The 16,140-nt window shown below is 45.8% G+C and overlaps 1 protein-coding gene across 4 annotated transcripts in view; it reads right to left on the bottom strand.

Moving 5' to 3' along the window:
- SMOC1 (SPARC related modular calcium binding 1) overlaps positions 1-16,140 on the bottom strand; it is a 150,809-nt gene that overhangs the window by 35,300 nt on the left and 99,369 nt on the right. For 2 of the 4 annotated variants that reach the window (XM_029237733.1, XM_029237734.1), the window contains exons 6-7: positions 3,731-3,787; positions 1,624-1,704 (exon numbers count right to left, since the gene is read on the bottom strand). In XM_029237733.1, the coding sequence (XP_029093566.1) occupies positions 1,624-1,704; positions 3,731-3,787 (138 nt within the window). Of the gene's footprint in view, positions 1-1,623; positions 1,705-3,730; positions 3,821-16,140 lie in introns of all 4 variants that reach the window. The other 2 variants (XM_029237731.1, XM_029237732.1) reach the window with 1 other exon arrangement.

Raw genomic sequence — 16,140 nt, 5'->3', positions numbered from 1 at the left:
TGGTCACCGTATGAGAATTGAGCCTCCTACTGGGGCTCTGCAGACCTGCTGGGGGCTCAGGGAATGCGGGGACCTTTTGCAGATATCACTTCCAGATACCACAGGCACCAAAACCACTTCTCTTTGACTTATCATATTTGCCTAACAGTGAAGGGGGAGTGGAGGAAGGATCTAAGAAGCTTCCTAATAGATGTTCTTGCTTAGGGTGACAATCACAAATTCTTTCTCGATTGAAGAATTATCACTAGAAGAAGTATCGTTAATAGTCCCATTTTCCCTACCAATGATGATGATAATAATAAATACAATTGTACCTACAATTTATCATGCACTTACTATTTATCACTTAGCCAGACATTGGTTAAGTACCATACAGACTAACTCAGTTAATCTTTACTCACCGTCCTTTAAGAGAGAGATTATGATCCTGGCTGAGAACTGAGGCTCAGTGGGCGTGGCCGGGGCAGGGGTGGGGCAGGCATTTAACTTGGCTGGGTCACTTACTAAGTGTTGGAGCCAGAACGAGAACCCCTGTTTGCTGATTCCAAAGCCTGTGTTTTAACCATGGCACTCTTCTGCCAAAGACTCTGGCCCATGGGATGTCACATGGGCTCCTTCCCACCCCAGCATCCCACACCTCCTCCGGCTTCTATCATACAGGGAACCAGACACATGCCGAGGTACTCAGCAGAAAAAATCAACCAGGGCTATGTGACTTCACCTCATGGTCTAAACCATTCCGTGCACTCCAGTCCCCATGACCTTTAGGACAAAGCTGGCATACTATACAGAAACCAAAAGGGGGGCAAGGACAGCACACTCATTCATTAATGGTCATGCAAAACCCTGCCTGCCAGGTGAAAGGGATGTATCTTTAGTTTACAGTCCTTGCTATCTATCAGAAAACGATGATATGGCTAAATTCAACAACCAGGCATAAATATGCCAAGTAGCGTTTCTCACAACGAAGTCTGAGGCTGAAAGAAGGATGATTCCACCCCATCCCCCCAGAAAGAGATACAGATTGGATCTGTTAATACATTTTCCTGTCGATGGACATCTGGTCTTTTTTGATGGTAAATGAACTTTATCAACTTTGGTCTTCATTGATGGTAAATGAACTCTAATCTGACCACTCTTCAGAAATTACCACCTTTCTACAAGGGTTCAGCCAGTACCAAAACCTGAACACTCACAAGACCCTCAAAAGATCAAACCAGAAAAGATAAGATTGGAGGGAGCTATTTAGAGCCTTAAAAACACATAGATCCAAGGCTCTTAAGGTTTGAAGTCCAACTTCTCTATGCCCAGCCATTCTCCTTTCAAATTCTTCTGCATGGCATATAGAAAGTCAATTAAAATATTAAAACATACCATCAAACTTTTTTTAGCTAAAAGGATCAGCTACTCATGAAAGACGATCCCTAAACTATTAATTGAAGACAAAGTTGGAAGGGAATAATCCCGTCTCATCTCCGCATTTTACAGCTGTGGAAGAAACTGAAGGCCAAACTTGTTAAATGACTTACCCAAGCCCACACAGTGATAGTCATGAAGCAACCATATGGCACCCGTGGACAGATCAAGTACATATCAATACATAATCCAAGGCAGATTATTTACCTGAATTTCTTACATTGGTATTGTTCAGTTTGGAGTCCTTGATTACCAAGTGCTTAATCCAGAGAGTGGGAGCTGTGATTTCTGGAAAAAAAAAAAAGAAACAGAAGAAGAAGAAGAGAGAAAATAATGTCTGGGCAAAGAGAGTATGTAACTTGGAGTGTAGCCCCCAGACTTTTTAACAGCTTTTCTAAAAGCCTGAGGCATCAAGGCTTGAGCCATTTCCCTCGTCCCATATCCACTTTGTCCCAACACCCTTTTGCTTCCTTTCTATGGAAGATCATCTCCCCATCAGCTCATAGGAGCCAACCAGGGCCTCCTGTGCTGGGAATCCGAGTGGTCAGAGTCCAGAGGCACTGAGCCACTCCATCCAGGAATAAAAATATTATCCCAGGAGGTGAGGAACACGCGCCAAGCCAAGCCTTTCTCAGCTGCTTCCCTGGAAGAGGATTTAAAGGGGGTAAATCAACAAACGAATGCCAAAGAAACCACAGAGACCATTTTAGAGGAAACAGCTGAGCCGCAGCAGGTTTTAGCTTTTGCTGAGATTCTGCTTCACATGGGGAAGAAAGTAATGGGTCTAATGTGTGCTTCAATCCCCTTTCTAATAGTTTCTCATCGAACAGAGGCTGAATTCCTCCATCCAGAGAGTTCCAGGGTGCCTCCAGGCTCTCCAGGGGCAGGGTCACCCAGTGGACAGGTGCCACGGAAGTCTGAGGATGACCCTGAACACACTGTAGAGGGACGAGATCTTCCATGAGTGTGTTGGGAAGGTCTTCCAAGCTGACATGGTCTCCATTCCACTGCCCCCTCCCCAGTCAATCCTCCAGGGTCCCAGACTTACCAATGATCTAGGACATTTGTGGATCACAGAAACATTTTAACTTCTAGGCATGAACACACACATATGTTCCACTCCATGACCAGTTGCAAAGGATATTTCACATTTCTATCTAAAGCTGAGCCTGGGCTAGAGACATCCTTAGCCACAGAACCAACCAGTGGCATCATTTCTTTTTATTCCTCTGTCTCACTGTCCAGTCTTAGGATCCAAGCATGGATACACTCGGCTGAAAGCTGCTGAAAGGTTGCCATATATTGCACCGAGCTCCACATCTCATTGTCAGACTTTCTAGAAATAGCACTCTGCCGAGTTTCCTGCCCCTCCTCATGGGAGCCTGGAGACCTTAGCAAAGCACACTGAAGAATGTAGGCCCTGAGCAGCTCAAACTCAAATCAAAGCCAGTCTTCTGCACCCAAGCTCCTCCTGTCCGTTCCTCATACCTCCAGAGATATCCAAACTCTATTTTGCCACCAACCACCACTATTTCTCTTGACCTAGAATTTTTCCTCTCCCAATGTCTCGACTCAACTCTCAAGGTCCCTACAACTCAGCCAAACCAGCTCCATACACCAGTCTCTTTCCTGCTACTTTCCTCACTATACCCCATCTCCACCATATTCTCTCCTTTGCCCATGCCAGTGCCCCTGCCTGGAACACCCTGATTCCTCCCCCACGTTTTCAAGATCCAGCTCACGTTCCCTCTCTTCACAGAATCTTTTCCCATACCACTGTGATCTCTTTCTTCCATACATGTCTATTACAGAAAACAAACAAACAACATAGAGTTCCATACAGAAAGTTCTCCTATAGTTGCCGATCTCTTGAGAGCAAGGGTTTCCATCTCATCTACTTCTCCTTTGTCCCCCAGAGGCCTCCCACAATGCTGGGCACAGAGCACTACAGGAACTTGTTAAGTGCTGATTCATTTAGAAAAGGGATGCTGCTGGCCTGTCTTTCTCAGCCCTGGCTCCTTGGTCTTGGCAGCCCACGGGGTCCATCCAGGCTGTGTTATTATTGGACGTTAGAGCCAGGGAGGAAGCCTGGCAAGAAGAGTGGGCCTTTCCAGAAGTGGAGGGTGTACTAGTTCCTGGGAGGGTTTGCATTTTTTAAAGGTTAAAACAACCTGGCTTAAACTGGGAAAAATTCAAATTAAAAAAGAAAAAAAAAACAATAATAGTAAAGCTTAAACAAACAACCGAAGGAAAGACCTCCCCAAATCTGAAAATGGGTGGGAGAATTCGAATCTGAAGTAATACAAGAGCTTACCATCTCCATCGAACACCGGCTGGGTCTCCATCGTGGGTGTCGGCTTAGACCCGTCATCTGAATTGAGGGTTAAAAAGAATCGAAAAGAGACTACCATTATTGAGGTAAATACTATCTACTCTCCAGCACTATTGAATGGTTGGGGTTTGCACATGGCCCGGCCAAGTCCCAGTGAACAGACCAAAGAGAAGGGAAAGAAAGAAGAAAAGAACAAGAAGGAAAAGAGAATCACAGAGAGACACAAACAGTAAGACAATCCAGGTGTGTGCTTGCCATTCCAGGGAAGGGACCCAAGTTGTCATGGCTCTGGAGGGCCCCTTCTCATAACTCTGTACCAACATGACTCCGTCAGCCCTTGTTCTTTCCTCAGGAAAGCTGGGAGGGCTATCTTCACCAGCAGCCCTGAGTTTTGGCCAGAAATGTTAGGAGATGCTGGCACACTTGTGGCATCAAATTCTGATGTCCCCAGCTCCTTCCTGCCCTCTTGTGAAAGGTACTAGCTGGTACCTTTTTAGTGGCCTTCACTGAAGAGCTTAAGGAAAACAAGAAAACATGGTGCCATTTCCTCCCAAAGTCCTAGCTATTTCTCCATCCTCATCTAAAAACAAAGTGAAGGTAAGAAGGACATTTCTCTCTTCAGCATGCTGAACTAAAAAGAATGGGGAATCCTTAGAACACTTTGAACTCTTGAAACAGCATGCACCCCAATTCCCAAGGAGAGGTTGGGGCAAACAAAATGGGAGAAAACATGAGTAATTGCACCCTGGGTTTGCTTTGAAATTTCTAACACAGATGATAGGAGCAGGGAGTTCTCAGTAACAAAGTTCTAATACTTATGGTCCTAGTAGTGTTGGCAGCTCTCTCTGTAGACCAAAAACCTCTACGGATCAGAGTAAGTTCAGACTTTATTTACCTTTCAGGACTCTGAATTATGTTCATCAAGATCCCAAAAGCTTAATTTTGAACAGTGTTTCTCAACTTTTTTTTTTTTTATTGCCCATCTAAAGACTTTTTCTCCTAATTAATTTCCTAGTGAAATGTTAATAACAAAGATACATTGTATACCTGTTTGTGTCCTGTATGTAAATCTGTGCTTTATATGTAAAAAGAGCAAGTGCTCTTTTGTGCCCTAAGAACCAATTTCCACCTCCTTGGTGAAAGCTGGGAGCTTTCACCTGTGTTGAGAACGCATACTTCCGAGATTTTTCTGTTTTCTCCCTTGGGAGGGGGAGGGAAGAAGAGCACCGTGGTCTCGGACACCGTGGTTACACAATCCCTTCTTCCCAAGACCCCCAGAGATCTTTTAGGACTGAACGCTATATTCTCCAAGCATTAACTATGGAGAATGCAAGTTCTCATATAGCCTGCAACGCCAGTCAGATCATCAATAACGACAGCCGTCACCATTTGGAGCTCCCAGAACTCTTGGCAGAGTTCCCTGCATCTTATCAGGGGAGGGAGAGAGAACACAGAGTCCTGATCCCTTTCTTACAACAACACCCCACCTCTGGAATCTTAAGATCCAATAGCTATGGAGACCCTAACCCTCGCTTGAGGCTGAGGCCAGCAACCTGGCAGTTGTGTGACACCTGACCCTGCTATAATTCTCATGTGCCAACGTAAGACCCAACTCCCGCAGCGGCCAGGGTGATCCTGACCTATCCGACAATCACCCGCAGACATGAGACGTGGCAGGAGGAGAGGAGTAATGAAGCTGAATATCTTATTTGCCTCAAACTGGGATCCAGAACAGCCATCTTTTGATGCCAAACTGTGTACGTTTGATCTGGAAGTCATTGAGGGAGAAGAAACACAGAGCAGAGCCACACAGTGTCATTTTTAAAAATGGCATCACTTCCCTGACTCTATTAACACCTCTTTCCATTGAATTCAGTGAACCACTGAATGAAGTTTTTTGGCAGCTGCAGTGCACATTTGGTTGCTGCTGCCGGATGCAGAGTTCACAGTCTAAATAGACCTGCACAGCGTGCTCAGCCCCTCCACACAGGGTGGCTTCATTTCAGGAGTCTTAAAGGGAACAAAGGGAAAGTGAGAAATCAAACATTCTCAGAGGGACGGCAATGACAAGCCAAGTGAAAAATGGCTTATGAGATATTTTAATATTCAATTAAGATCCTCCCATACTCCAAGAGCTGTATCTCCCTCTGGAGCAGGATGACAGAAAATACTCTGTTTACTTCTCCCATCATCCACATGAGAGTCTGGGACTGCCCATCTGGTCCAGCAATCAGTAAAGAAATCTGCTGCTCAAGGAGAGGAAGGAGGGTTTCCAGTCTCCCCGGGGAAGTCGAGGACCTCCACAATTGCCCAGATGCAGGCCCAGAAGCCCACATAGCATGAAGCCACGTGCAGGGAGTGAATCTTCCTGCAGGGTAGGGTCACCGAGGGTGAAGACATACAGCTGCACTGCCACCATGGAGGCCCTAGCTGGAAATCTTTATGAAGTGAGAAGAGATAAAGTGCCCTGCTGCCAGGAGAGCCACCTGTGAAATCCAGCATGCCCCAAGGATGGGCAGCCAAGCCAAAGCCAACAGGACCCCCTGACCATCATCTCCGGGCACCTGGGCACCTGGCATCCAACCCAGCAAACAAGCGCACCCTTCTACCAAACATAGGTCCAAGGCCTGGGTCCAAGGTCCACATCAGGCCTGCTTCCTGGCAAGCCCTGGGGCAACACCAGGACCTACACTGGGCCCGGGGGAGAGAGAAAAGCTTCCGCATGTGCCCCTGGCCTCCCGGTCTCCAGTGGGGTCACAGTGCAGATACCGGCTTTGCAACCAACTAAGTTGGGTAACCTGAACCCCTCACTTTTCTTCTCTGGGCAGTGATATCCTCTTCTAAAAGTGAAGGATGGCTGCACTCCTAGCCTCAGGACACTGGGTAGCTGTAAAAGACTCTAAAGGCCTCTTAAAGAAGGTATTAAATCATCGAGTGTTAAATCATCTTATCCAACTGCTTGCTTTTAAAACTGGATTTGTAGAATTAAAATTCTATAAAGTTTTAAAAATAAAAAGTAAAGTAAACCTTACAGCTCAATAAGAAGACAAACAGCCTGATTTTAAAATGGGTAAAATATTTTAATAGTCATTTCAAAGATGCACGGACAGCTAATAAATACATGAAAAGATGCTCAATATCATTAGTTGTTAGGAAACCACAAATTAAAACCACAGTGAGATACCACCACATACCTACTAGAATGGCTAAAATTTTTTAAATAGACACTATCAAGAGACAAGGATGTGGAGAAACTCAAACCCTCATTCCTTGCTGATGGGAATGTAAAACTGGGTAGCCATGATGGAAAAGAGTCTGGCAAATTCTTTAAAAAGTTAAACATAAACTTACCATTCAATCCAGAAATTCCACTCCTGGGAATCTATCTAAGAAAAATAAAGACATATCCACCCAAAGACATGTATACAAATACTGATAGCAGCATTATTCGTAATACCCTTGAACTGGAAATAATCCAAATGTTCGTCTACTGGTGAAGAGATAACCAAATTGTGATATACTCATACAATGGAATATTACTTAGCAATTAAAAGGAATGAATTACTGATATGCGTAATAATATAGCTGAACTTCAAAAACATTATACTAAATGAAAGAAGCCATGTGCAAATACTACATATTGTTTGATTCCATTCATATGAAATGCCTAGTAAAGATAAATCTATAGAGACAGAAAGCAGATACATGGTTGCCTGGAGGAGGGAGTGGGGTATAACTATAAATGGGTACAAGGTTTCTTTGGGGGTGATGGAAATGTTCTCTGGTAATGACCGCACGTCTCTATAACGGTACTAAATTCATTAAATTGTACATTTACATTGGGTAAATTTTATGGTATGTAATTATACCTTAACAAAGTTTTTAAAACAAAGCGGGGATGGAGTACCAAAGTCATCACAGGTAAATCGTCAGGTGGCAGTAGCTAGATTATCTGAGCAATCCTTAATTTGGGGGGAGACTCTCCTGTATATCTTAAAGAAAACTATATCTGAATCTCAGTTTACATGAATGCATATGATGATCTCATGTGCGTGTATGTTTAATCTTGGTGATTCTTTTAGACCTCAAATAGTAAGACTTTCTTTCTCTTTGATACCATAATACTCTTTCAGACCGAGAAGAACATAGAATACTGAAAAAACCCGATTCAAAGATGACCATTTCTTTTACAGGGAGAAAAAAGTAAATTAGGAAACATTAAAAAAAAAAAAGGCAAATCTGAGAGAATTTCTCAAGGATGATGTCAAGATCAACTATAATAAGTGTTACCACATTTTGCAACACTCAGAGTTTCTGGCAGGTGGCTTTCTTCATCTATTCTCACCACCGGCCAGGGCAGAGGAAGTCACCAGGCAGATAAAAAGAGATTGAGTTGCAGCGCAAGAAAGTGATTTGCTCAAGGCTCCAGAGGCAGTGAGCAAACGGCGCTGGAAACCACCCAGGCCCAGAGCGGGGCGTCTGGCCGCAGGAGATCCCCCAGCCCCCAACCACGCCTCTCCTTGCAGGTGCAGCCCCAGAAAGCCGCAGCCCCCGCACGGGCTCTGCGAGCCTATCCAGACAGTGGGTTTGTGTGACAGCACAATTCTTTGCCCTGCGAGAAGGCCTGGCCCACGCACAGACAGCTGGAAGTCACTTCGACCCCTGATGACACCGTTCAAAGCCTCCTCTGTTTGGCTTTTTGATTCCTGATTGACATTCGCTGGCGAGTGGAGATAAATGCGGGGCTGAGGACAATGTTGACCGGCTCTGACTATTCTCAGGGAAAGACTTTTCAGAATAACAAACAAAACAAAACAAAACCCCCAAAACATTGGTGTGCTTATGGGACTGAATAGAGCCCAAGAGGTCCAAGGAAGCAGGGCCGGGCCTTTCAAGGGGCTGGCAAGTCCATTGAGGAGTTAATTGTTTGGGTGTACAATGAGTTTATTCTGACCACATACAAAGAGCTTTCTCTTCCAGGTCCTTCAAAAGCAAATGTGTCAAAGGGGCCAGAGGAGGAATCTGTATTAATGGCATCTCTTGGGGTCTCTGAGACTGAGGAACGTTGGAGAATGACAGAAAAAGAAACCACCACCCCCGTCCTGAGACTCGGAAGGTCTCTCAATGATCCCAAGTCCCCTTTAATTCTTGGGCTCTGCCCAAACCATGTCCATCACTGGACACCCTCCCTCTTGTATTCATTTAGGCTGCCATTGGCCGTCTTTAACCAAGACATGGAGATACACTTCAGCCTGGTAGAAGTGCTGGAAGGTTCTTGCTTTTGAAGGGACCACATTTATGCCAGAGCCATCATGCCCCTCAGCATGTGACTCAGGGACCCAGTGTGAAAGTCAAGGTGACTTATTCTGGGCCTCACAGGGAGACAGTGGTGCCTGTTTGCAAAAATGTCCCTTAAGAACCTGGCTTGAATCATACCAGGAGGAGGATGGAATGTTAGTTAACCTCCACCTTTCCTGAGATGCATGTCCCATGACCAACGAGGCTCAGAAATATACTGTGAGCTGTCTTGATTCTGACCTTTGAGAACACAAGTTATCTGGGTACTTCGGGTCCTTTCCAGAGCAAGAGATGAATCTTTTACATTCCATCTACCCACTTGCACACTCCTTCCCAAAAAAAGCTTAAAGCTGTCTTTTTGCAAGCAGTTGCCCACACCGTCAAGCTCCACATTTTCTTGAGTAAGTACGGAAACAAGAGGCTGGTGAAAAAGGTAGACCAGAGATGGAAGAAGGGGGCGTGGTGACAAAGCGGAGGAGAAGTAGGGGAGAGGTGGCACTGGCAGCAGCAGAGTTGGTTCAGGGCTGGGTTCCCCCAGAGACGGGGCTAATTTTTTTAAAACTCTTTATTTTGAAATGATTATAGAAATGATTTTGCAGCAGGTAGTTGCAAACAAAGAGGTCCCATGTACCCTTCACCCAGTGTCCCCCAGTGATAGCATTCTTATAGTTAACATAATTATACGGATAACATCATGATATTAGAATCAGGAAATTGATATTGGTATAATCCAGGGACCTTATTCACATTCCACCAGTTTTTGCACGTACTTATTTGTCTGTGGGTGGGTGGGTGGGTGGTGTGCCATTCTATGCAATTCTATCCATGTGCAGATTCATGCAACCGCCACCACCATCAAAATATAGAACTAGCCCATCACTACAAAGATCTCCCAAGTGCTACCCTTTTATAATCACACTTCCTCTCCTCCACTCTGTCTTTCACCCCTGGCAACCACTAATCCTTTCTCCATCTCTATAATTTTGTCATTTCTGCAATGTTATATAAATGGAATCATGCAGTGTACAACCTTTGGAGGTTGGACTTTTTCACTTTGCATAATGCCCTTGAAATCCACCCAGTTGTTGCTGCATGTGTCAATGGCGTGCTCCTTTTCGTTACCGAGTAGTATTCCATGGTATGGATGCACCTCAGTTTGTTTCACCCATTGAAGGACATTTGGGTTGTTTCCACCCTTGGCCATTACAGATAAAGCTGCTGTGACTATCTGTGTACAGGTTTTTGTATGGACATAAGTTTTCATTTCTCTGGAATAAATGCCCAGGAGTGCAATTGCTAGAGTATATGGTAACATATGTTTTGTTGTTTAGTTTTTTAAGAAACTTCCAAAGTATTTTTCAGAGTGGCTGTATCATATTACATTCTTACCAACAATGTATGAAAGATCCAGTTCGTCTGCAGCCTCATTAACATTTGGTATTGTCATTATTTTTATTTTAGCTCTTCTAATAGGTGTGTAGTGATATCTTATCATGGTCTTAATTTGCACTTAAAAATTTTTTTTATCGAAGTATAGTGATTTACAATATCATGTAAGTTTCAGGTGTACAGCACAATTCAGTTTTTTATATATGTATATATGTGTGTGTATATATATATATATATATATATATGTATATTCTTTCTCAGATTCTTTTCCCTTATAGGTTATTACATCATATTGGGTATAGTTCCCTGTGCTCTACAGTAGGCCCTTGTTGGTTAATTTGCACTTTTTTTATAGCTAATGATGTTGAACACCTTTTTGTGTATTTATTTGCCCTCTGCATATGTGCTTTGGTGAGATGCCTATTCATTTATTTTGCCCATGTTTAAATTAAATTGTTTCTCAACTGTTAAGTTTTTTAACGTTCTCTGTATCTTCTACACACGTCCTATGTCAGATAGGTGGTTTGTAAGTATTTTCTCCCAGTCTGTAGTTTTTTAATTCTCTTAAGATCTTTTCAAGAGCAAGTTTTTAATTTTGATTAAGGCCAATTTATCGATTTTTAAAAGTTTTGGATCACGTGTTTGATGTTCTCAGACACCGAAGCTCAAGGTTCACCTAGCTGTAAGTTCTGAAGATTTTCTCCTATGCTTTCTTCTAAAAGTTTTAATAGCTTTAGATTTTACATTTAAGTCCAAGATCCACTTTGAGTTGGTTTTTGTTTAAGGTGTGGGATTTAGGGAAGGTCTCGGGGAGTTGTTTTTGTTTTTGTCTGTGGATGCCCAATTGCTACAGCACCATTTGTTGAAAGGACTATCTTTCCTCTGCTGAATTGCTTTTGCACCTTTGTCAAAAATCTGTTTGCCGTGCTTGTGTAGGCCTACTTCTGGGTTCTCTTTTCTGTTCCATTGATCTCTAGGTCAATAGGACAGTGAAAATACTCTGTATGATACTATAATGGTGGATATCACTACACATGTGTCCATTCCCACAGAGTGTACAACACCCAGAGTGCATCCTAATATAAACTGTGAACTTTGGGTTATAATGATGTGTCAATTTAGGTTGATCAGTTGTAACAAATGTACTCACTCCGGGTGGGGGGGGATATTGATGGTTAGGGATGCTGCACATGTGTGGCGGCAGGGGGTATATGGAAAATTTCTGTACCTTCTTCTCAAATTTAAAACTAAGTCATTAAAAAACAAAAAGAAATAAAATAAACATTGAAAAAGATGTGGAGTCACCACATTTGTTCAGATGATCAAACGGAAGCATGGATTGAAAATTCATAAAGGGTCATGAAGGGAATAAAACACTAAAGATCTCTTGGTTTAAAAAAAATCACATAGAGTGATTCCTCCCACTTTGTTTTTCTTTTTGAAAATTGTTTTAGCTACTCTAGTTCCATTGCCTTTCCACATCAATTTTAGAATAAACAGCCCTTGAAACTCATGGCTTTCTTTCAACGGGTGCAACAGGACCGGAGAGTGACAATTCCTCGGCCTTGACCACAGGAGCTACGTGGCGCTTAGAGCTGGAGAAGTAGTTCGGATGTGGCCCTGAGGCCTGTCCACCCACAGGCTGCAATCGCTGGCTCCCTCCAGCTTGCTGGGCCACAGCTGGGACTGAACTCATTCATCCAAGGAACAGTGAGCAAATGGACATACTCTCGGCGGCCTGACAAGCTCTGGGCTGTCTCACCTGGACTTTGGGGGCACCACAAAGGTACCAGGCATAGGAATCAAGAACTTGCCGGTGGGCCATGCTCATCCCAGGCAGCCTCCTCCAAGGGTCTTTCCTTAGAGGCTCTGGCCGTGGGAGCTGCCGACCAGGGCGTTTGCAGGTGCCACCTGCCTTCCCTCCCCTGCTCCCAAGCATCCCAGCATCTAGAGGTCTGTGCCCCTCTGGGAGGCTTCACCTCCACCCGACGATACCCTCTACAAGAAGAGGCTAAGAACCATTAGAACGTGAGCTCCACGGGGCGAGGGCTCTTATCGTTTCACTTGTCACTGGATCCTCAGTAACTACCAAAGCTGGTACTTAGTAAGGTCTCAATGAAAATTTGTTGAATGAAAGAACAAAAGAGCCAAGCATAAAAACACTAATGGTTACTAACAACGCCAGGGACTCATTAGAATCCATGGCTAGAAGGCTTTTCCAGATCACTAAACCCCATCTCCTCTCTAGTCCTTGGAAATCAGGATACGGCAAGGATTCACACTCTTCGTTTAGCATCCTCCATGCATAAACTTTCTTTTGGAGACCACAGAATAGGGGCTGAGATGGAGGGCGGGGGATGAGTAGACGGAGCCCTGCTGGGGCAGTAATTAAGCGTGGGTAGAGAGAGATATGGTACATGCATGAACACTCAAGCACCCTCGCACACACCCCTTCTACAACCCATCTCTTCAAAGCTGATATAGTGATAAGCCAGGCTTGGTCCAGGGTGGCTCAGACACCAGAAAGCAGCAGTAACGTGCATGCAGAGAGGAAAAGAGCCACCTCTCATGGGCCTGGAGCTGCTTAGGGACAGTTTGTAGTAGGCACGTATCAGAATGAATGCTTCTCCACAGGGAATTCCAGTGTGAGCCGAGGCCAACCCACAGAGGTCATTAGCTGCCCAGCTCCATTCAAATCCAGCCCAGAAGCAGCCGCATAGCACAGGGAGATCAGCTCGGTGCTTTGTGACCACCTAGAGGGGTGGGATAGGGAGGGTGGGAGGGAGGGAGACGCAAGAGGGAAGAGATACAGGGATCTATGTATATGTATAGCTGATTCACTTTGTTATACAGCAGAAACCAACACACCATTGTAAAGCAATTATATCCAATAAAGATGTAAAATATATATATATATAAAAGAAAATAAATCCAGCCCAGCCTGGTAGGTAATCGGACTTGAGCTATCTGATGGCAAGGCTGAAAGATCAGTTATGGATCCAGCTTCCCCCTCTGTGCTGGGGAAGAGAAAAAAGAGGTAGCTGGGAAGAGGTTAAAGTCACATGAACAGGGGTGACGCTCCATGTGTAGAATGCCCTGAGATAGCCAGCCTTGCACACCTCAGCCAGGCTTGAGGCAATGAAGTAAACCTCCTTCAGGTGTGCTTAACCACCATGAGGGTGGAGGCTAGAGGCTGCTTGGTCCCCTTCATCTGGGAGACCCGCCATCCACCATCCCTGCCCTAAGCACCTCCCTCAGCCCTGAGTGAGAGTGAGGTTAGCTCCGTCACTTGAGTGACAAAGGTCTCCAAGTTGGCACCAACCTGTAGACCAGACGTCAGGAGAGATTCTAAAAACTGAGACCCAGAGAGGGACCTTGGAGAAATAACTGTGACTCACTCTTCACTTGGAACACAGACTACGGAGTAGCCAGTGGGGGAATAAAAGAAGTTTCAGCAAATTAAAGGTAGGTTGGATTTTGGAAGTTTCGCTTCTCTCCAAGATTGGTTTCACAAACACAGAAGCCCATGCAGAAAGTGTAAGCAGTTTGCTATTGTTTTTATTCTTCTCTCATTTTCCTTACACTGCTCACTCCCAGGAGTGAGGAAAAGAGAAGCAGGAAAAGAGAAAATTGCAGAAAACTCCCAATAACCCTAAATTTTCATTTGCCCCCTATCGAAGCATCACCCTGGGATCTGTAAGGTCCTGGGCGCTCGGGAGAAAAAGTTCCCAGAGAACTGCCAGAAATCATTGCCCAAGTGCTCTCCCGCTATTCTCCCATTTAATCATTCTTCACCTGCCCCACCAACACCCCACTGGAGGCTGAGAACTTCCCTTCCACATCTCATAAGTAATGAAGCCCAGGACCAGTCCCTGACTTTGTGTTTGGTTATCCTGGAAACCCCCCAACTCACCCACATTTGTTAGCATCAAGACCCCTACTAAAAGAGGCACCTCAGGAAAATCCACAAGCCTTGGGGGGCCAGGAAAAGCTTCTCAGGGTAAAACCACCATCTCTAAACATATTTTGCTTCCCATCCACTTTCCTGTTTCAGTGGAAACCCAAAATTCCTTTCTGTCTCTCAACTTCTGCAGCTTTCGACTGTTTTAGCAGCAGATCGTCAGAGCTCAAGGGGCTGCTGGGGGTCCTTTCCTCTCTTCTGATATTCCTCTGTAGCGTCAATAAAACACATGTGGATGCACGTGTGCCCTCCACCCCCCAAAACACACACATACTCCTTCCATCTCTCTCCAAGGGCGAGGATCGACGGAGAAGGGAGGGGCAGCAGGATGGGAGTGCCCCAGATCAATGGATATTTGAAACTCAAACACATGGCCCGGGACCTACCCTGCATGTGTTAATTACCACACATGTGCCCATAAAGGAGTCTGTGAAACACAAGGGGCCCAAAGAACAGAGCGAGGCAAGGACATTCCAAGGGATTAAGTAAATAGTCTGAAGCTCTGACCCTCCTCCCCTCCCGGAGCACATGCATCTGGGTAAGATAACCGGACCTCCCTCCCTCCGTCCCCCACTTCTCCCCTCGGGCCCACACCTGTGGACCCAGGATCAGGAGCGACCCAGACCTCCTTGCGAGCCAGACGGCTGTGACCTGCTACCGCCTGGCCTCTCTCCCTCTCCCCTGCCTCCCGCTATCTCCCTGGGCCTCTTCCCCCAGCCTCCACCCGCTCTGCCTTTCTCCTTTTTCTCCTCCTCTCCTTTGGAGGACTGATTCCTGGCTGGCAACCAGACCCTCCATCGCACAATACGCCTTTTCATTCCTCCCCGGTGGAGAGAACTGATCCCTCCAAGCCCCATCCGTGGAGCATGTTCAAAAAGGCAAGAGGGTGGGGAAAGAAGGAGCTGGGTCCGTTCCTACCCCCCCCCCACCAACCCCCCAACACACACACCCAGACCCCCGGCCTCGCCCCCTTTCTGGCCGTCCTCTGGGCCTAGCATCCTTCTGGGCAGGTCTTGGGCTGCAAGCTCCGGCTCCAGGGAGATGCCTTCTAGGAGACCCCACATGTGGGCATGAGCTCAGACAACGGCCCTTTGTGTCCTCCCACCTGCTGCCCTCCGGAGCACATTCCATTCTTAAGCGGCAGCTGAAAAAGGGACCTCGGCGGGGCTGACACAGGATATTATAAATGCCCTCTCGCACCCTGTTCCCATTCAAACCCCAGCTTCCTGGACAGGTGTGGCTTCAGGTGGCCCTTCCTACAGGTGGCCCAAACCTGCTTTTCACTGCACTGCCCGTGGCAGACAAACAGAAGAGATTCAACACCTCTGTGGACCCTCTGAAGTAGGAGGAAAGAGAGGCCACTGGGCGGAAGTCAAGTGTCCAGGGGCGAGTCAGCCCTAGCATCTCCCCCACCCCTCTGCCAGCCCTTTGCACCAAAAAGGAAGCCTCCACACAACCATCTAGGAGGGAGGAACCCACCGGGGTAAGGGAGCAAAGAGCTAGAAACTGCTGGAAACTTATCCCCCTGACACGAGGCTTCAGACTCTACCCCCCTGTTCCCTGCATCATCCTTGGAGGAATTGGATTCCCCCGCCTTCTTCCAACTGGATCAGCAAGAGCCCGCCATGACCACAGGTCTGGTTCTTACTCTTATCCACAGGGTACAAAGCCACAACAAACTTGAAAGGACAAGCGGGGAAGTACTTCTCTGTGCAGTTGAAGATCCAGAATCCTCTGGTTGGCC

This window comes from Monodon monoceros, unplaced genomic scaffold (genome assembly GCF_005190385.1).
Source record: "Monodon monoceros isolate NGI ecotype Baffin Bay Population unplaced genomic scaffold, NGI_Narwhal_1 Super_Scaffold_21, whole genome shotgun sequence".
In the NCBI taxonomy this organism is placed as follows: domain Eukaryota; kingdom Metazoa; phylum Chordata; class Mammalia; order Artiodactyla; family Monodontidae; genus Monodon; species Monodon monoceros.
This window is presented reverse-complemented; position numbering and strand designations above follow the sequence as displayed.